General features: G+C 39.1%; 1 protein-coding gene and 1 long non-coding RNA gene across 4 annotated transcripts; one reads left to right on the forward strand and one right to left on the reverse strand.

The window, feature by feature from the left end:
• Nucleotides 1-1,800: 1,800 nt before the first annotated feature.
• LOC143694354 (uncharacterized) lies at nucleotides 1,801-2,686 on the reverse strand. The gene is made up of 2 exons (XR_013182778.1): nucleotides 2,475-2,686; nucleotides 1,801-2,017 (listed from the first exon to the last, which is right to left on the reverse strand). It is a non-coding gene; the product is annotated as an uncharacterized LOC143694354 (long non-coding RNA).
• Nucleotides 2,687-2,913: 227 nt separating this feature from the next.
• On the forward strand, nucleotides 2,914-21,716 carry TMEM62 (transmembrane protein 62). Of its 3 annotated transcripts, XM_054635205.2 has the most exons (14): nucleotides 2,914-3,075; nucleotides 6,842-6,953; nucleotides 7,840-7,977; nucleotides 9,012-9,057; nucleotides 10,227-10,368; nucleotides 10,566-10,690; nucleotides 10,824-10,946; nucleotides 11,798-11,953; nucleotides 13,411-13,570; nucleotides 15,156-15,269; nucleotides 16,260-16,344; nucleotides 17,891-17,995; nucleotides 18,735-18,853; nucleotides 19,744-21,716. In XM_054635205.2, exons 1-14 carry the CDS (start codon nucleotides 2,914-2,916, stop codon nucleotides 20,068-20,070), a joined length of 1,914 nt encoding a protein of 637 aa, XP_054491180.2. In that variant the 3' UTR covers nucleotides 20,071-21,716. The 3 variants fall into 3 exon arrangements, with proteins under 3 accessions (XP_054491180.2, XP_054491181.2, XP_077036336.1); XM_054635206.2 differs by lacking the exons at nucleotides 9,012-9,057; nucleotides 10,227-10,368 and having other exon boundaries at nucleotides 10,566-10,685; nucleotides 10,895-10,946; XM_077180221.1 differs by lacking the exons at nucleotides 2,914-3,075; nucleotides 6,842-6,953; nucleotides 10,227-10,368 and having other exon boundaries at nucleotides 7,768-7,977.
• Nucleotides 21,717-22,233: the final 517 nt, after the last annotated feature.

Here is a 22,233-nt window from a genome sequence, read left to right on the forward strand (position 1 = left end):
GCCCCGCGCGCAGCCGCCGCCGCGCGAGGCCTCGGTAGCGCCTCCTGCGGGAGGCCCAGCAGGGCCTGGCCGGGGCCTCTCGGAACGGCCGGAACGCGAAGCTCGTGTGGATGCTGTGCGCTGAGCTACGCGGTGGGGTTCCTGTGCAGGCACTTAAACACACACCGTCTGCGTGTGCACTTCTCGCCCTGCATCACGGAGTCACAGAATCGATTAGGTTGGAAAAGACCTCTGAGATCACCGAGTCCAAGCTACGACCGAACACCACCTCATCATCCAGCCCATGTCACTGGGTGTCACGTCCACTTTCCTTAACCATTTCCAGGGACACTGACTCCACCTCCCTGGACAGCCCATTCCAATGTTTAATCACTGTTTCGGTGAAGAAATTCTTTGTAATGTCTAACCTAAACCTCCCGTGGTGCAGGGGACTATGTCCCCTCATCTTATTGCTAGCAAGATAATAGCACAAGTAATTTCATCTACACAGGTGCAAAGTCACACCACTTGCGTCTGGCTCCCATATGGGCTAAGCAAAAGGAAATTTTTATTAACTTGGTGTAGGAGGCAACAGTAGCTTTAGGCAAATACCTAAAGACCAAAAGATCTCCAAGATCAAAATTTTTCTTCCATGCCTCCTTCCAACAGCATAACTGTTCTGGGTGCTTAGCAGATTTGGCAGATGAGAGCATTTAGGATCTTGATTGATATGTGACAAACACGGCCTATGCATTGCTGGAAGTTTTCCAGATTGTTGCAGTCCAGTTCCACAATTCCCTGTGTTTGCACCTTCCTAAGGCCGAGGAAATAGGAAAATAGCCATAGCATTGGATCTTGAGGTCCATATCGAATGCCTGATATCTTGGATATTGAGAAGACTGCCTCCTCCCACTGTAGTCTTCCTGATTCAAGCCTCCAAGCAGCTTTTCAACTTTCTTCAGTTATCATGGGATGGGATAAAGTTTACAGGTAACCTTTTTCAGGTATATTCAATAATGTTTTGCACTGCACACAGCCACAGGTACTCTCAAAGTTCTTTCTCTTATATCTTCAGAACATCTGAATGTAGTTCCTCTGCCATAGCTACCATTCATCTTCATATTAAGAAGTCCTGCAAACTTTTTTATATTACTGAAATCTGTCACTTAAAATCACCATCACTGAGACAGGTTTAAGTATGAGGTGTAAAAAATACAAAGTGAATTTTGCCATGAGACAATTAACAATTTCATCTTGTTCTGACTGTCTGTATTGCTGATCTGTACTGAATTCTTTTCAGTAGCATGGCTGCCCGCTAACCAGAAGTGTTGTTTGCACAACAACCAAGTTTGGACTGTAATTACTGGAGTCCTCCACCTGTTTTGGCATCGACACTAGCAATTGTATAATCCAGCTTCCAAGGTAGTCGAGCAAGAGAAGCAAAGCAGAATTCCAGGACAGCAACAAACCCAGTCAGGCAGCAGGAGGGCTCCCTGCAGCCCCCTGTGCTGCAAGGCAAGCAGCTTGCCTGGCCACCTCTTTAAGCTGACTGTCAGCGTGGGTTTGCTTTACTGTGGGACTTTTAGAAGTTATGCTAATGTAAATCAACTGCTTTAATTGAACAAGACTTACTGTTAGATGTATTTTAAAAAATTATTATTAAAAAAAAGTTGGAATCTACATGCACTGAGAGACAGCAAAGAAAGTGTCAGCAAATGTCTTAAAAAAACAAATTGGCACCATTGCCCAGGCAGAAATGGGACAAAACAACAAGATCTCCATGGATACTACAGTAATAGAGGAAAGAAGAAGAACAAAACAGGAATTCAGATCAATTTTAATACAGACAAAATGCTTGACAGCCTTGCTAGAGCTAAAATAAAATGGTGGAGCGAAAATAAATGAAAGACAGTGAGCAAGCCCCAGTTCTCAAGATTACTCCTGAAGATTACCAGGATTGCTGATTGATGTTTATTTAGAAACATTTCTTCAGGGTGTTTTTTTGGAGCGAAAAGTACACAAGCAAGATGAAAGGCAGCTGAAAAAAACCAAAGCAAACATACATGAAGTCCTGCAAAAGAGTAACTAAATTATGAAGAACATCTAAAAAGACATGTCTTATATTAATGCAGTCTAATTGATCTGAAAAATGTTTTTTCTTGATCAATCAAAACTAATAATTATCAATGCTAAAAATTAAATCTTTGTCCTATGACAAATTATATGAGAAAATATAATTACAACTAAACAACATTGAATTAGAATACCTGAAGTTGTTTGAGAATATTATGTTAAATAACAAAGAGTGACATGAAGCGACAGAAGCTTTTTCACCTAAACTCATACTTAAGATGTGAAGAAAAAATCTCAACAGTAAATGGGCAGCAGTTAGTAAACTGAGTTGATAGCAAAGAATAGCAATTATGAAACTGTGCACTTGCTATAGAAAGGTTTAAAATTGTGGTACATATATATAAAAAAAATATTCAAAATACCATAAAAAGACTTCTGTCGGGAGCAAAATAGGTCAACTGCCTAGATTTCCGAGCAGGCAGAATAATAATACCGTAAGGAGAAAAAGCGAAAGTTTTCATGCTGTATTTGTAAGGAAGCAGGATGAGACGCGGATCTCTTCGTACGCCTGGGTTTCGTTCTGCTTTAACCTAGGCATTTCCAGGCACCCCTGCGGCTGGAGGGGAACGCGGGAGCGCTCAGGGCCCAGGCAGCGGGGGGAGAGCCGGGATCCCCCGGCCTCGCCGGACAAAACCTCCAGCACAAGGGGAGCGCCCACCCCTGGCGCCGCTGGCATCGGTCCTCCGAGCCGAGCGCGGCCGAGCGCGGGCCGGCCCGGCCGCCGGGGAGGTGGACGCGGAAGTGCCGGGGCTGGCGGCGCGGGGCTCGCCCGGGGCGGGCGCGGTGGCGGCGCGGCGCACGATGCTGGGGCTGGCGGCGGGGCTGCTGGCGGCGGCCGCCGTGGCGCTGCTGCTGGACTGGTACGGGCCGCCGGGGGCGCCGCCGGCCCCGGGGCAGCGCCGCCGCTGGGCCCCGCAGCCCGCGCCCGGGGCGGCCGCCGCCAACCTGCTCTGGGTCGTGCAGGTGAGCGGGGCCGGGGGGCCAGGGGCGGCCGAGCGCGGGCACGGCGGAGGCGCGCAGCCAAGCCCAGGTTACAGGCGTTTGGGCAGGCTGCCCCAAAGGTCGCGGGCACTGAACATATTGAAGAATATGTTCAGTGCCGGCAGCTCGATGTGCATCTGCAGGGCTGGCCTGGCTACAGGCTGAGCTCTGGGGGGCGGGAGCCCGAGACGAAAGGCCGGGACCTGCCCAACCCTTTACGCGGCGGAGGGCACAGGGACCTGTGGCCCGGCCAGGACACTCAGACACGGCAGGAGCCCATGACTCCCAGACTTGCCTGCTTTTAGACTGTGAGAGTATAAAAGGTCGGGGATTCCTTTCTTTGGGGCACCTTCTCAGAGGTACCCAAGTCAAACTGTTATTTTGTTAATTACTGCACCAAGATTAAATTATTTTAATGATCCCGAAGTCTGAGACCCTGCTATGGGAAACCTAGGGCACAGCTGGCAAGGAAACCTGGTCTAACTGTGAGTGTGAAGGGTGTAGCTGTGAAGGGGCCTCGGTCTCAGGTAGTGTGAGTGACTGCCACAGTGGCTCCTCGATGGTTGCACAGAGAAGTTTCCTTATCACAGAGATGTGTGTAGTGGAAGTTGGTAATTAAAAATCACCCAATTATTACACTACCCTATATATTGCATCAGTACCTGATGCGGTATTATCTAATATCCTGGGGAGGGAGAAATGCAGGCCCTGCCTGTCCCTTTCCCCATCCAAAAACTCAGAAAAGTTGTGTGGCTAAGGAAATAGTTTTACTGATTTATAGCAGTAGAAGGTACTGTGCTAGTATTCAGAAGGTTAAATATACACTGCTTTGTTTCCAGGTTAAACATAAAATCCAGTTTGACCTGGAAGCAAACTGTCACGTCTTAGGGTTTCTGTGGCTTCTTCTGACTCTTCTCCCCAGAGTATTCCCAAAGCACTTGGTGTAGAACTAGCCACAAAGATGTTTACATATTCATAGTTCATCTATGGCTGAAACGTCCCAGGGATTGCTGTGTATTTCCTTCTAACAAATAGCTGCTTTTACCATTTTGTTTTCATTCTCAATCCCAAGAACACTTTGCCTGACTTTATTAGCTGCAGGCAGTGCTCTTAGTGGACAAGCTGGCATATATTTGGTCCTTTGGTTCTCTCTAATAGGTGGTATAATTTTTTTTCCAGTAATTTTTCCTTAAGTGACTTAAGGTTTATTTTTACTGCAGAGTACAAGTATCAAGAGATATCCTTGAAATAATGTAAGGAAAGCCCCTGTCCTGAGCTGCTGTCTTGTGTGAAGAGTCAGAGCAGCATATAGCAGCTGCAGAGCTATACTGACAAGCAGCATGCACGGCCCCATGTTTCTCTTGCTGTGTTCTCTCTGGCTGTGTCACTTCAAGTAGAGCTCTCCCAAGGATAGGTCACAGCACAGCTAATTTGAGACTTGGCTTTACTTTCAAGTGGTTATGTTCTCTTTCAGATGTGCCCTTTAACAGCTGCTTTATCATTGACCTAACTTGGAAACTAATCAAGCACCAAATCCAGCATTGTGCCTGATGATGTTATGGGAACCAGGCTTCAGGCTCCCTGGTGATTCCATAGGTCTAGCCTAGGTCACTGAATAGAGCTCAAGATGTTCCCCAGCAGTTCCTGCCTTGTTTTTCTTCCCAAGCACAAGACTATCTCTTCTTAAAGGAACTCAATCACAGTCTTTCTACTTTAATCTTCTATTAATGGCTCATCCATCTTTATTGTAGCAGAATTTCCTTTCTTACCCACTGCCAAATAGACACTCTAGTTCAGCATTTGACAAGCATTTAATTATTTCTCCCATTTCTCTCAGCTGAAAGCATTCTACTGTTGCTCTAGTCCTTATAATTCTCCTTTGTTAACACCCGCCTCTCCTGAACCACATCTTTGCTAGAGATAAGGAATGTTGACGGTGATTTCTTCTCACCCCTAAATCTCTTCCAACCGATTTTAATGAAAGTAACAGCCTATGATGCAATGAGAGGCCAAGTATCCACATCGGTCAGAGGGAGGGGAAGGAGCAGCAAATGGGCTTTCACCTACATTTTGGAAAGTAAATAAGAGCATTTCAAGCTTTTCATCTTGCCCACTGTCTTTTTATCTTTTCTTTATCCACTGGGATATCATCTGAAATTAATTCAAATTTAAAAAAAAAAAGGGAAGAAGCTCCACTTCTGAGATCTTCATATGTCATGGCTGTTAATGATGAAAGAAACATAGTCCCAGCTCTCAGAAGTCCCGAGACACTGTAACTCTTAGAAATTACAAGTTGAATCCTTTTAAAAATCTTAAACTCCTGGGGAAGAAAAGTGGCAAGGTCACTGTAGGAAATTAGACTTCCGAACCACTCTCTGCTGTAAGGTTGGAAATTTACATTTGCTGTAACTACTGGTAGGGCATGACTAAGGTTTTTTGTAATACTGTTTTTTCTCAAGAATGAAAACTGTAGAAGTTTTGATTTTCTGTGTTTGATTGCTGAGATAAATTAATTGCAAATCCACAGGCTGAAAAGAAGCAAAACAAGTTGTATTGTTGTCAATGATTAAATGAGGTTTGATGTATCAAGGTAGTTTTGCTGTGCTCTTTGCCTCACACTAGTTTGAATACATCAATGAAAGTGAAGACAAAGTTTTATCTAAAAGTGTTTGCCTTTTTTAGCATGCAATTCTGATCTAGGCAAAAATTCCATGTCATTCTGAATGGGGAGTTTTCCTAAGCAGAATTTAAAAACTGTGTTCAGGTAATTTTTTCTTCGTATACAGATGACTGAATAAGTAAAAGTAAATCATTTTTCTCCAAGATATTTTATCTGGATTTTTCAAAAACTACAAGCTTTATGAGAACAGGTTTATTAAACTGAATGTAAAAGTTAAATGTTTTTCTTTCCAAGTGATATTGTCAGATGACCATTTGCTTACTGCTTTTTGAGCATCAAATACCATTTGTTCAAACCAAGGAGGACAATTAATTAATTGACTGAAGTAGAATGGAAAATGGAATTGAAGCAATACATAAGGGTTTTTTTTGTACAGTACCGAAAAGCCACAAATGTAAAAAAATAGAAAAATCTTACATTTCTTACTCTCCCCAAACGGCTCTTTTGATGTGAGGGCTTTCACTAGTTCAGAAATGAACAGCATCTTCTACAGTTACATACAAGTCATATCATCATTTCTTAGGCAATATTTGCCTTCTTGAAGGCACATGGAATGGGATCTAAACACACTTGTTTGATCCATTAAAATGCTTGGATAGGATGTTAAAAAACCTTTCACTCAGCTACTGGAAATGTCACACCAGGTATAAAATAAATTTTCAGTACATTTCAAGTTCTAGGTAGCTTTAACCTATTGCTTTGCAGAACTGCTTTGTATTCTTGCACAGAAACTGCCAGAATTTGAAAGGCAACAGGCCACTTGCAGCCATCATAATTTACTGCGGATACCTAAGTATTTCCTCATGCTTTTGTATGCTCGTAGTTTTAAGGAAATTTTCTTGATGTAAATGTGATTTTAGGGGTTAGAGTTGCAATATCATTTGCTTGTTCTGCTTTCCTTCTCCCCTAGTCACCCACTTTTGTTTCTCCCTGTGTCCCTTACACTGACATGAATCACTGTGACTGCTGCTCTTATGTTGCATTCTAATGTATACTTGGCTTTGCAGAACAGCCTGGGTAGCAATAACCCTTTTACTTGGGGCAGTGTTTCAGTCTTCTCTTTTGCAGGTGTCAGATATTCATATCAGCAAATTTCGGGATCCCAAACGAGCTCCTGACTTTGAGAAATTTTGTTCAGAAACAATTGATGTAATTCAGCCAGCACTTGTTCTAGCAACAGGTAAGCAGTTGAAAAGTGTAAATTTCCTGTTGAGTGGACTGTCAAAGGAGCAGCAAATAGACAAAATTGTAGGATCTCAAGAGAGAACTTTAAACATATCTTAAGCAATAGAAACTAAATTGCAGCTGAAGGGAGACTGCTAGAAGCTGAAAAAAAACCTTCTCAACAAGGGAATTATTATTATTTTATTGAGCATTCAGTTTCTTCAGTGAGTTTAGTGTGTTCTATACATAACAGACACAATCACACGAGATAGCTAATGTTTTCCCAGTAGGTGTTGCTGCATCATAGCCCTTGCTAGGAGCTATCTTCCCTCTTGCCCTGGTCATGATTCTACATTCTTTATGTTGGAAATTACAGAAGTGAGCAATGTCTGTAGTTAGCCATTAAGATACAGTTCCCCCCTCAGAACAATCCCTGTTCATTTGTATGAAATTCACCTGTGAATTAATGTAGGATTTTATTGCTGGTTTCCATTTGAACATATCATACCAAGAGAGGTGAAATAAGCCTTGCCACTTCATTTGACAGCTTGCTATTGAAATAGATGAAGTTTTGACAAGATAATTGAGAAAACTTTAAGCCGTTACTGTATGCAAGGTTTTAGAATCTTAATGCTAGACCTGGAGTTTTGCTTCTACAGAAAGTTATTATCTAATTAGTGAAAGTGCTGCAGTGATGTGGTCAATAGATGTCTGACGAGGTTGCTGCATCTGCATTGGAAGGCATTTATGCTGATCATGTGGACCAGATACAGAAACATGCAGATTGCACCCAGGCCTGCAGCCACTTAGACTTGGAGGCAGGGATGGCATGCTTGTCTAGTTACAGTAATTGTATAAGCTATGTAGGCCTCTAGTTATATCTCACCTTTGTACACTCTCAGGTGATCTGACAGATGCTAAGACAAGAGATAAACTGGGATCTGAGCAGGTAGAAGATGAGTGGAAAACTTATCAGTCAATCCTGAAGAGGTCAAGGGTCATGGAAAAAACCAAGTGGATAGACATCAAAGGGAATCATGGTAAGAAGAAAATGAAACATTTCTGTCTTTCCTGTGATTGCAGATCACAGAATATAGAGGTAAAATGTTAGTACTCACTAGTGTGTTAGTGTTCATGAATTAGAAGAAGGGCTTACCATCCACGTCTACTGGGGACACACTGTTTACAAGCTCTTACTGAAGTGAGTTTTAGTACCAGAGAGGTAAGAGTCTTTTGCCTGGTAAGTGGTAGAACATGACTTCAGAGGTTAGTTTCCATATCATTATTTTATCTACCACATTATTTAATGGAGGGGCAAACTGTAATCTTACCATACTGAAGAAATGGTTTCAATTTACTTTTCATAGACTTCCTCCTCACAGGTTTAAGTTTAAAGGGTGTCACTTGTCCAGCAGCTAAAGGAAATTTGGTTTCTTTTGAATAGAAGGGAGTAATGGGAGTTTAGATCATCAGCTGTTGCCACAGTGTAAGCATTCAAACACAAGCTGACAGTCGTGTAGGCTGTATAAACAGGCTGTACAGGAAGCTGCCCTGGGAGGGGGGAAAGTGCATGCTTTGTCATATATACTCATTTTCCTGTTAGGCTTCTGTTAGCAGCATTAATTAGGAGAAGTGGAGCTGTTGCAGTACAGACCTCCTCAAGCTGATGTCTGTTCTACACATGCTGTTCTCTAGATGAGATGCTCCTTATTTTCCATGAAAGAGTTAAGTCTTACTTACAGAGCATGCACCCAGTCCAGAAAAGCTCTTGAAAAGTTCTGTGGTCAAAATGGAGACAGGTTTAGTTTTTGGCTGCTAAATAACAATTTATATTCCCACAATGCCTTTATTTTTGAATTGAAACTTGAATGAGAAAACTATTGCCATTTAACTGCATTGAGTATATAACGTCTCCTCTGCACAGTTAGTCTGCTTGTCAGTCATGCATCTTTTAAAAAGTAGCTCTTCAGCACCTGCTGAGACTGCTTTATCTCAACATTACCTAGTTAGGTACAGGGGCTAATGATCAATTTGATCTGAAAATTTCCATATTTCCTTTTTTACTCCCTTACAGATTCATTCAACATTCCACGCCTGGATAGTGTTCAGAATTACTACAGGTACTTTTATTTACCATACAGATGCAGCTATATCCAAGGTCAAATTCACTAAACAATACTTATTACATATATGCTTTTTCACTGACTTTCTTCTAGCCCAGGATCATATCTACTATTCCCTCTGTCTTTTGCATTGTCAGTTATTAGAGCAGAATCTATTGAGAAAATAATAGAGAATTCTTTGTGCAGATTTCTTATCTCTTACCTTTCTGTGTTTTGGAATTGAGTGTGTTAAATCTGTCAATGTCTACAAAATTTTCAGTCACACTCTAGGAGAAAGAAGATGGAAGAGTGAAATGGAGTTGTTTTTTCAATATATAAAAATATAAATATATTTTAAAATATTAAAATTACAAAAATTGTTTGCAGAAATAAAAATAGAAGCTAGGAAAAACAGTTATTCAATACCACATTCTGGTGTTCATTATGCATTAAAATTAAAGAGGGCAATGGGTTGTATTGAAATACAATATTTTTACACAAAAACATAGGTTCCTATTATATGTTCACAGCATTAGCAGAGGATTAATCAACTGTTACACATACTCGAAGTGGGACTAAATGAAGAAATTTTATTTAAGTTGATGATGTTCATAAAGATACTTCTAACTTAAAAAATATTTTGAAATGGTTTTTATAGCATAGAAGCATTGAAAACTTGTTTTTAATATGTTGGCTTGTATTGTATTTTATTGTTCTGATTGGTGGAGGAACAGGGACATGAACTGATTTCTGGATGGCTGTGCTCAAATTATACTCAGCATCTGAACTCAGGAATATTTTTGTTTCTACAAATCATGCAGGGAGTAAAAACTAAAACAACTTAAAAAACCCCAAATGCACACAAAAGGCCCACTCCTAAACCCCAAAAGAAATAAAAAAAAAACCCACCCAACCGAAATGTAATGAATTTTAGTGATTCTCAGATTAACTCACAATCACTTTAGTTACAGAATTGCAATTTAGGTGGTACTATTAGTTGAAATGTCATGTCTTTGCCAGTGGAAGATATGTACAATTCCCATCTAGCATAAAGTATCAAAAGCACTTCAATTTTGTTAGTCAGAAATAGTGAAATTAGGTGTTATCAATGGAAAGAGAGAAAGCAATGCATGTTTGTCATGGATACAAGCTTTCATAACAGCAGTATTTCCATCTTGTTTTGTTAGGAAATACTCTGCCTGGCATAAAGATGGCTCTTTCCATTACATCCACACAACCTCTTTTGGGAACTATTCATTCATCTGCGTGGATGCCACACTCAGCCCAGGCCCTAAAAGACCCTATAATTTTTTTGGGATTTTAAACATGGTATTGTATAAGTCTTTGCATTCCATTTTGCTGGCTCTTTTATTTCTGTAGTGGTTTGTTTGGAGGTTTGGGTTTTTTTAAATATAGAAAAATTGTTTGAAAGACAATTTGTGTTCATCTATAAGTGTGTTTACGTTCTTAAGTTATAATGTGAGACATTTATTTAGCAAAATGGATTTGTCACCTGCCTGTTTCAGAATCAAATGGCAGAGCTGTCTTTGATGGCAACAGAAAGTCTACAGAGCAACCATACTATCTGGTTTGGCCACTACCCCACCTCCACAATCGTCTCCCCATCCCCTGGAATACGAACATTAATGAGGTAAGATCTTCTTACCCTCTCTGTTTTCAGCATGAAGTACATTTCTTGTCTGTCTTCACATGCTCATCTCTCACTTTTCAGGTTTTCTGCAGTGATATTTCCTTCCCACCCAAATAATCACAATTCTTGTTAGTTCTGCCACAGCATATTTATGTGGACATCTCCATACAATGGGTGGGCTGATGCCAGTCTTGCACAGTCAACACCGTGGTGGCACTCTGGAACTTGAACTGGGAGACTGGATGGATAATAGGAGGTAAGAAAAGCCCATATGAGCAAATTATTATATGAAACCTACCTGCTGTACTGTGATTCTCTTTTATGCTCTGTGGTGCACTTGAAAGAAGCATGAGATCAGCCTGACTGGTTATTATTATTATTAGTGCTTTTGAAAAAAAGGCCTTGTGTGTATGTTTGGGATTTTTCCCCATATCAACAGTGTGCTAATCAATTAAATATTTTTATTAATTCTTGATATTTAAAAACTAAAAAGGGGACATCTAAATGTGTATCCAGATAGTATGTATTTAGTATTAAATGTAGACAAATATATTGTTGTAAAATTCAGCATCAGTACTTCAAAATACACATGCTCTGCAATAGCTGTTAGAATTCTTGACACGGAAATAGTCCTCCTGAGAAATGTTACCTTACTTGCATATCCAAAAGTGTCTGATGCTATGTGGAGTGGATAGTTGTATATTAGCTTTTATTCTGCAGTAATCCAAAGAAAGATACAGGTATGAATACAGGGGAGGAGCACACTGGGGTCATTCTCCTGAACTAGAGTACCTACACAGACACTATGGAAATGTACATTATATTTGAGTTCTTTAATGTAATGTTCATCTGTCTGATTCATGTGCAAAATTCCATAGATCTTCACACTTGGAACTTTGAGTACTGCTTCCATGATTTATAATAAAATTAACCTCATCAGAGGTAAGCAACTGTGCAGTTAATATAGCAGAGTTGGAGAATGTAAGATCAACTACAGAAGAGAATAAACAGAAAATAAAGCCAGGTTCTTTAGGAACTTGAGGAGCGTGGAAATCAGCTGTTCACAAAGCAGTTTGTATTAACAGATTTTTTTTCCTTTCATTATAGATACAGGATCCTTGCGTTTGACCATGACCTCCTCAGCTTCGCAGATCTCAACTTTGAAGAGTGGCCTGTAGTTCTCATCACCAATCCTAAATCCTTCCTTTACAGCAGTTCTACTCATGAACCACTAGTCAAAATTCTTTATTCCACTCATATCAGGTACCCTGTAATGTCTTGATTTCACAATATTTAATTATATTTATATGTATATACACAAAACCTTTTTTTTAATATGTGTGTCTACTGTTCTCAGAATTATTTTTTCTCTGGAAGATCATTCCAGAGAGCTTGCTTTGTATCATATCTGTGATAAAAAGTTTGGGTAGTAGTAATTCATGGGGGTTTTTTATTTATGCAGTTATTTCCCCTAAGGTCAAACGAACTTTATGTAACCAAACTTGATCAATTAATATATAATTAAAATAGATTCATATGTAATCAATATGCATAGATTGTTATGTAATCTGTGTTATTTATCTCACATGTTCACATCAACTCTGCTAATTTCAGAATTTTGTCTATGTATTTTTCTAAATGTTTTCCCTATTCACTTCAGACTTCTTAGCTTTATCTTTTCAATTCTACATCCTTTATATACTAAAACATGAGAAGCATCTGCCAATTTTCATATTCATTTTAAATCTCTCCATCTTTTCATCTATTTATCTATTTAATTTTTACATTTATATTTCAGATTTTTAGGCCCTTTTCAGCATTTTATATTTGCTGTAAGACTAATCTGCTTGAAATACTGCATACACAGGGTTACAATAAAAAGAAGTTTGTCGTACTTTTCGGTTAGGGAGCAGTATCCTACTAGATGTCCTAATTACTTTACAGTTTCCCATTCAGAACCTTATCTGAACAATCTTATGATTATATTAAATATAGGAACTGGTAGATTTATTCACCATAACTGTATGAAACACCTTCATTTGACTAAAGCATGCTCTGTAATGCCATTCATATTACCAGAAATGAAAGGAATTGCACTTACAATATTTTGAGTCTGTATTAGTATCACTGTTTCTGTGAATATAAGCACTACTGCCAGGTGGCAATACATTTGTTGGTATCTGAGATCTGGCATTCCACTCCATTTGTCCTAAATGCAGTAACAAACTCTGAGAGGTTATATTCTGACTAGCAAAAAGAAAAGAAGGGGAAAAAAAAGAAGGGAAAAAACCCCACTCCCAACAACAAAGGACTTTAGAGAGAGAGCCTGGCAATTTTTTATGAAGACATCTGCAAGTCTTTGGTTATGTGTCTATGTGTGCTGGAGGATGCATCCCACTTGTGTTAGCAAATGTTTTGAAGCAAGTGTTCTAAAATTATTTCTGTCAAGGCCTTACAACTTCTGCCACCTTGTGATCTGTTCCACATCCAGTTTTCTATCCTGTTCTTTTGTGTAGTGCCATAAAAAACTACTTTAACTGTAGGAAAAACCTACCATGTTACCATTAGCCTACAGATATTTCACTGTTGTAATTTCTAAATCTTTTGAACTCTTTACTACAAGGCAGCTTAACCTTTAGGGACTTCTTCTTAAGGAAGTAATGACATACCTACAAGTCCAGTAACAAATCTGTTTCTTTTGCTCTTTATTTACTCCTTAGAATTCTGGCATTCTCTCCTTCTGTCATTATCTCTGTCAAAGTCTACATAGATGGAGTTCACCTGGGGAATGCACATCAGGTGTCTGGCCCTCTCTATGTGCTGAAGTGGAGCCCACAAAACTACAGTGAAGGGTTCCATCACATAGATGTAACTGTCCAGGTAAGGTACCTGTTGGCATTCTTTGTATTGATTTTTTTTTTCTCATCATGGCTTCTCTGTCACCCTCCTGCCTCACATAACTAGGAACAAAATACATGATAACAGACTTACTTTCATATTTGTCTGATTACAAAACCCAAATGATTTAATAAAGGAATAAATATAGACTGCTAAGCACCAAAATATTCATAAAGCCGCTGGAATAAAGAAAGAAATATTATTTTTCATAAGAAGTAGAATAAGACATGACAGAAGTGCAAACTTGAAATTAGCCAGAGATGTCAAAAATTACAAGAAATGGTTCTAAAGGTGTATAAACAACAAGCAGCAACAGAAGGAAAATACTGGCCAGGTGTTAAACAGCAGAAGTGAATTAGTCACCGACAGCTCTGACAAGGCAAAGGTTCTCAGCACTTTCTTCACCTCGGTCTTTACCAGCAGTGTTGGGCCTCAGGCTTTGGATACAAGGATCAAGGTTGATGCAAACAGAGACCCACTGTCAATGAAAGAAGAGTTGGAGTGAGACCTGGCACAGGAGCTTGATCCTACAGATCAATGAGCCCTCACAGTTTCCACTCCAGAGTGTTGAGAGACCTGGTTGACATCCTTGTGAGGCCACTCTCCATAGTCCTGGAGAAGTTGTAGAGATCAGGGGGCATCCCAGAAGACTGGCAGAAGGCTAATGACTCTCCTGTGTATAGGAAAGCATGAAGGGAGGATCCAGGAAATTATAGGCCCCTTAGTCTTATTTCAGTCCCTGGGAAAATTAGGAAATTAATCCTTGTGGTGGGCTTTCTGAAGTCAGATGAAGCACATGACTGGGAAGACCCAATACCAATTAATCAAGGGCAAATTGTGGGCCAAGAAGAACATTATGAAGTTCATAAAGGAAAAGTGTAAGTACTTGCACATGGGAAAACATAATCCAGGAGTGCAGCACAGGCTGTGATCTGCCTGGCTGGGGAGCAGCTCTGTGAAAAGGGACCTCAGTGTCCTGGTGGACCACAAGCTCAGTGTGAATGAACAGTGTGCTGGTGCAGCAGAGAAAATCTACTGGATGTTGGGGTGCATCCACAAGGGCATCAGCAGCCAAGACAAGTCACTATCCTGCTCTACTGAGTGCTTGCCAGGCCACATCTGGAACACTGCTCAAAGTGTTGAATAAATGACAAAAACAATAAACAAATGTTTGTTTATGTATATGGGTTTATGACAAAACACCAGAAATTAAGCACAACAAAATTTGAAAATATTTTAATATGGGCTATTACCTAGAATTGAACTTTCAGAAAACAATTGTGGGGAGGGGCAGTAAACAGTCACAGTCTTCCCTAAGTTGCTGACTCTCTGACAGGCTCTAATTCAATGTAGCACTTTCAGATTATTATTTTATAATCACCAATTTACTTGAAACTGCAGAATTGACTGTAATTAACCCTTTGTTGGTGGAATTTAATACAGCAGTATGCAGAGAAGCATACATCAATTTTATTTTTCTAGAAAAGCTGCAATGATAATTATGAACTTTACTTGACAGTTTTTTGTACCATTGCTATGTAATTGCTCTCATTTTATGTCAATCTAGGATGCTTCAGGAAGAATTGCCACACAGGGCCATTTATTTGGTATGGAAGAAAACCTCTCTCTTAGATTTGACTTTTGGTCATCTGTTATTCTTCTCACTGACCACTATGTTCTAGTAAGTACTTTCAGCAAAACAGCTGTTACTTCATGTTGGTTTCCCAATCTGCAGTAGGGTTTTTCGTAATTCCTGAAGAACTCGTAGACTTGAATGCAGTTACTTTTTCCAGATATGATTCTGTTGGAATTCCAAAACATTTAAAGTTTCTCAAGTTGCACACTTCAACCACAAACGTGCAACAATGGTTTATACAAACAGTTGACATCCTGGATTTAGTCCCAATTATCCATTTTTGGGCATAAGTGTACACACATTTTGTACAAGCAAGAAATTGAAAAAGAGCTACTGGAGATAGTAGAGAAAGGAAACACTAAACTGAAGAGAAATTCACTGTGAACTGTTGTGATATGTTTTCTGGAAAAAATGCTGCAAATAATGTCATAATGTCATAATGTCATAATAATCAAATAAAGTTATAATGTCAGCTGCTGACATTATAACTAGCTGAAGTGGAGGGCAAAATCCCCATTGACTTTAGTGAGTGCCAGGTCATATCCAGATGTGTTACTGCTCAGTATATGCAAAGAAGGATGTCATGTCTTAGTAGCCTAGGTGCACTTCTAGAACTACGTAAGAAAGTCCACATGATTGTAGTTCTTATCATAATTGGCTCAAAATTATTCTTAGGTTTGTTAATCAGTCACACATTTTACACCATGTCTTCAACTGCATTTCTCTTCAGAACAGTGCTCAGACAATGTTTTGCCCTGGAAGTGTAACTACACTTTTTCAATGGATGTGTTTACAAACTGTATTTTTAAAGATTCGGGTCTATTGCTTTCAGACATTGAGCAGAATTCAAGTCAGTACAATACAAATCTTAGAAACTCTTCAGTTTCCTTTTTTACTCTTCAGTTCAGTGACACCAACAAGCTTTGAATATGTGTTTCAAAGAGAATCTTTATGCCATTATGTCAGTGTCCATAAGGCATGCTCCAAGGCTGCAATTATTCCAGGGCTGGCTTATAGTCAAAACTGTCTTTTCAGGCCAGAGTGCTCTTTGGACTGACTGTGCTGATTCAGATTACCTTGCTTGTTGTTTTCCGACACCTCCAAAAGCCAGCACTCAAAGGTATCAACTAATGTTTACCTGTGGTTTTTAGTAGTTCTGTTTTCCTCTAAACTTTTTACTGTTGACCTGTGTGCTAACAATATGTAAGTAACTGTGCTGTTAATCACCATATGCATTTTACATCTGCTACTGTGGGGTTTGATTGGTTTCTCAGAAGCTGTTGTTTCGCTTTGAAGGGAAGCTGGAAAACCTCCAATATATCAAATAAAGTAAACTAGAAACTTGAGCAGGTGTTTAAACAAAAGTTAAGTTGATTGTTTAAATAAAAGTTAAGTTGATTGAAGTCCAAGGTTTCATTTTAATTTTCTCACTGAAGAATCCAATACATAGAGACTGTTTTGTTTTTTATTAGTTCTGTATGTGTGCTTGTTTCACTACAGTTGTTACAGAATTCTCTCTTGCCTGAGTGGAGAAACAGATTTCCTTTTGTAAAGACAGAATTTGTTAACTTTTGCAAAGAACACTAACAGGATTGGGTCTTTCTCAAAATAATATTAAGGTCATTTCTGTCATAACTTGATACTTTCTGATACATCTAGTAAATTAAAATTATTACTATTAAGCTCATGGTATTTATCCTTTAAACAGTCATTTGAACCACACCTTACTAATGAGATTTTTCTGGAAGCCACCTCCCTTCCTATTCATGTCAGTGTTTGTACCTTCCTGTATACTCCTAATTGTGTAGCATCCTGAGGTAACTACAGCAACTGCTTACACAGAAAAGAATCAGATTTTCAGTTGCCTTTATGGAACTCAGCAGCTAAATATTAAAAAAGCTGACTCTGTGGTCATCTAGGTCCATGTGGACCATGATAAATGTTTGACATCTTAGTGAACAAACTTGTTAGAGCTGTTGATTTCCAAAGGTGAAGCTTGCCTAGGGGTTAATTCTTTGTGAGAGGGCCACATAATAGATTTAAGTCTACAAGCTAACTTTTTAGGAAGGTTCTCTTGATCTGTGAATTGCCTGCTTCAGTTAGAGAGCTACTACTGCTTTTTTCTGCTAACATCACACACTTGTCAGAATAATGTCATTTTAATGCCAAGACTTAATTTTGAGCTGCTATCAGACCTCAGTAAAGTAGATTTAATCCAAGGAAATCCAACAAATCTAGTCCACACTGACCCACCTTTCTGGGTTTGCAAAGTTACTGTTTTGATTCTCTTACTTTTAATTTAATAAATACTTTCTCTATGGTTTTCATTCTAGCTAATTTCATTTTCTGGGTATAGAATGGTCATTCAGTATTATTTACATAGAGTAAGTGTATTCCTTTAGAATGACAGGTTCCTCTGCTGTTTTTGATATAGATTGTTATATTTATTGGTTCTTTACTTTCAGTTATCACAGTAATAGTAATGCATTCCTCTGCATTTTTCTGTAGACATACCAAATATTATTTTTATATTCCTTATTTAAAATAATGAGTAAATAATATGCAGATTTGTTTCAGAAAGACCAGTATTATACATACATATATATCAGGGGAAGGTGTTGCAAACTGAATTAAGTGTATTTTTCTTAAATGTTGTCTCTGTTTAGGAAAGCCGGGATTACTTACTCTGACTTCATATTCTCTTAATGTCTTCAGTAAAACAAACACCTTCTATTACTCAATTCTGGTTCTGAATTTATACACCATTCTGGGTAAGTAGCCTAGAGTACTGGAGGACATAAATTGGTATTTTGAAATTACACATTAGATCCTGATGAAAATTTAAGAATTCTAACATCTTGGAGAATAGGGAAAATCTACTGAAGTTACAAAAGCTATGCGGAACTTTAAAAGTTAATGTCCAAGTGACTAAAGGCTTATTTGTAAGAGCCTAACTTAGAAGCCCTGAATTAATTAAACACTTAGATTGTTAAGTTACTCTGAAACAAAGTGATTATTTTTAAATTCAGTTTGGTTTTCACTTATTTTTTGATTGTTAGCATTAGAGCTAACAATCTGAGCTTACTCTCCTCTGCTAACATGTTACTGAAATAGCTATTTTCTTGTTAGTCTGTGTAGCATGTATAACACAGAGCAGCCTGCCTATTTTAATTTCTATGCTGAGCCAGGCTGGAATTGTTTGTGACCACATTTTTCATATATCTTACTGTAATTCTGGGAAAAAGCTACCCTTTTCACCTCTCTCATAAAGAAGATATTATGTGTGGTGTTGAAAATTGTCACAGAGATGAAACTATTTCAAAAGTATTTTCATTGCATGCCACAACCCTGTCAAACTGTGGTATTTTCACACCAGACTGCTGTTTGCTGAATGAGGGTGATTACTCTGGACAAGCAATAGGGAAGTCTCAGGGTACAAAGGGCCATGTGGGAAAGGGCTGTGTCTCTGTTCTGTTTCCTGATGGTGATGTTTGGTTTCCTCTCTTGCAGGACCATGGTTTGTAGGTGAACTGATAGATGGCCAGATGGGGGCCTGTTTTTCCTTTGGAGTGTTTGTTGGTGGTTCCTTCTTACAGGGCAGTATGACATTTGTGGTTGGGATTTTACAGGTGAGTATTTATAAAATAAAGGCTAAAAACCAGCGTTTTTTCCCTCAGGGGCTTTTTACCATTTTTAAATAGATTTAAAGAAAGAAGTCTTGTAAGTAAAGAGATTATTGACCATGCCTGACTACAAGTGGTCTTTCTTAGCTTTCTGCAGATTTAAAGAAAGGAAGGAGGTTCTGCATTATTTTCAAAACTTCTCTTTTTCTCTAATAAAATGATGTTGCTTTGGACTCCCTGGATATCTGGATTAGAGGCTGTCTCTACAGATTTATAACTCTAAATTTTCAATAAATTTTCTGGTTTTGCCCTTGGCTCACACAATGTAATTAAGCAAAAAACTGAGTGGCCAGGGTAGCCCTTGCAGTGTTAATAACTCTTCAGATCAGTAGGTGTCACTCTCTAAGCACACGAGTCCAGTTTTCCCAGGAGCGTTTTCCCCATTAATCTGAAAGACAAAGTGTCATTCCTTGGCATTTAAGATAGAGGATCAAAGCAGCATTGCCTCCTTCTTCATGGTGTCTCCTTTGTACCAGTGGGACACTGCAGTGGGCTGGGTCAGAGTTAAGCTGACATACAGACTGTTTGGTTTTGCCATGTTAATTTTTTGCTAAGTCTGGCTCCCTGAATCATTTCCAGGAAATGTCAGATGTGTGTTAGTGCCTCTTACTGCAAGGGAATGGCAGGAATGCTTGGCCTGGGACTCAGGCCCAGGCAGTCCCAGCTTTATCAGCTGCAGTCGTGGAGATGCATCCTGAGATTCCATCTCTGGGAATTGTACTCAGCCCTTTAGAATGGGGCAGCTTTATCTGTGCATACGTTTTTAAGCCTTCATAGATGTTACCCAGAACCCTTGGCTTCCTCATTGTGTTATTTTTCTTCGCTTTTCCTTTCAGATGATGTTTTTCAACCTGCCATTGATGGCCTATCTGTGCTGGTGCCTGCTGCTGCGATGCCATGGCCACAGCTTCCGTTCCCACCTCCGTCACAACCGCCGCCTCGTGGCTGTGCCTGTTCACCTGGCAATGGTCCTGCTCCTGGCCTGGCAGGTCTATTCCTGCTATTTCCTGCAGCGGACATACGGCACCTTGGCATTCTTCCTGTCCCCAATGAGAACGTGGCTGGTGCTACTGACCGCAGCTCTCATTTATAAAACCTGGACACTCAAATCATCAGAGCTCAGAACTTACATAACAGAGATAAAAAACTGTCAAAGCTCCTGAAGTACAATATAAGTACTCCAAATTCTGTCTTAAAAACTCTCAAGGTACATCCTTATCATTTTGTGATGCTGGAATTCTATACACCCCAACCGTTAAGTGGTAAGACCCAAAGCTGCACCTGCACTGCTGCAGAACTGTATTAAATAGTTAATGTACAATATGTTATACACACTTTCCTTCTATTATACAACATACTGTATAATACATGTTATATAATACAGTTATGGATTATACATCAGTACAGCCAACTTTGGAATAATCTCATCAATGAGGTTTTTTTAGTGATACAGAGATACATATATCCATATGGATCACAAATGGAAATGTTTGCCTGTTGCTACTGTGAATAGAAAAATAATTAATTATTGATTTTTATAATGCTGCAAAATATGAGCATAGGACCTGATGAGTTTCTGGATTTGTGATGCTTTGATTTTTATTTCAGGGTTGACATGTGTTTTTACAAGACTAGACCAGATGTCTTTATGAAGTAATAGTGATTGCAAAGGTGCTGTAGTGGCCTTCACAGCCAGAGTCCTATGCCCATACATGTTTTCAGTTCATAATGCTGTATACAAGCAGATCATAGGCTGTAAAGTGTGTGTATGTATTTGTTTTCATGTTTACCTGAGCTCTGGCCTATAGCTCTTGCCCTGGGAGTGCTGGCTAACTAACAGGCTCACTCTCTGGAAGGAAGGAGTTTCATTTTGCACTACTAAGGTTGCCAGTCCTCCCACCCATGACTGGTGAAAGGACAGTGAATTATCAGTGGTGCTGGGGTTTTCAGCTTCAAAGCAAAGAACGGAGACAATAGCCTCAGGATGGGAGAGACTGTAGGAATACTATGGTCTGATGCCTATAAAGTCTGTAATTTCTGTTTTTCTGGGTCTCAGCTGTGTTTCTGGATCTTGGCAAAATGCACCAAAGAGTGACTTAAGAAAACTTATTTCTTTGTTTTCATTTTTTTCCAAAGTCCAAAAATTATAGAACAGTTAGTTACAATAATGAAGAATGCAATGATCCAGAGCCAAGAAAGCTGAGGTGCCTTGATCTGTAAAGAACACTGCGTTGCTTCACAAAAGACCAGCTGTGAGTGGAACATTTAAAATATTTCAGGTAATTTTACAGTAACTTATTTATGGCTTCTCAAGAAAAAAGAGAGCTAATTTATTTATGGTCCCTTTGGAAAAAAACAGCAGTGACTGTAGTAAAACACAGAAAAATAAATCAGAAGAAAATACTGACTACAACAAGGACATTTGTTATTTCTAACAGGCGACAGTTTTCCTGTTCCTTCATTTCTGTTCCTCAATGATATAGGAAGATAGTAATGTAATACTATTAATAATGTAATGTCTTCAATGTATAGGGAGAAGAAAGAGCAGCCATTTACATGAGTTAAATACACTGTTAAGAGAATAAAGAATATAATTTGTTGCTACAAAAGTTTGTTTTGCAAAGCTGTTGAAAATCAGAGATGGCACAAAATTTATTTGTGAGATACAATACCGAAAAATTGATAATAAAATGACATTTCACAATTAAATTACTTTTATGTGATTAGAGAAAACAAGAAGCGGCAATAATATACTTCATATCTTTTGACTTGTTACCATTGTTAAATATAACGTTACCCAATACTTTTACCCTTAGGCTGGTCTCTCCAATAGTGTCTACACTGCACACACTTGAACCCACTGTTTGATCAACCCCCAACACTGAGCATTCATGCATGGCTTGTGTGGAGGCTGATTTTTTTTAATTTTTTTTTTAAGAAGAGAAACAAAAGTGCACTTACCAGTCTAGAAAATTCTGGGGATCCAGGAAAGCTGACACACAACCTCCTTTGGCTTCCTCTTCACTTTTGTAACAACAGCTACTATAAACTGCAGTAAGAAACATTTATGTCTGGGCTGGAAAGGTCTTTTCATGGTGTTGGTGACATTTTGCATGAAATCCTGACATGTAACTGTACAATTTAGCACTAAACACTAATAGGTGCTCTTATGAAAAACACCATGTTTTTCTCATTGTCAATGAAGAAGACAAAAAGGGGGACAAGAAACAAGATCAACTAAAAAAAAAGCAAAACTAAACCAACCCAACCAAAAAAAAAAAAAAAAACAAACCCCAAAAACAACCAGAAAAGGGATGAAAATGGAA

Source organism: Agelaius phoeniceus, chromosome 6 (assembly GCF_051311805.1).
Source record: "Agelaius phoeniceus isolate bAgePho1 chromosome 6, bAgePho1.hap1, whole genome shotgun sequence".
Taxonomy (NCBI): domain Eukaryota; kingdom Metazoa; phylum Chordata; class Aves; order Passeriformes; family Icteridae; genus Agelaius; species Agelaius phoeniceus.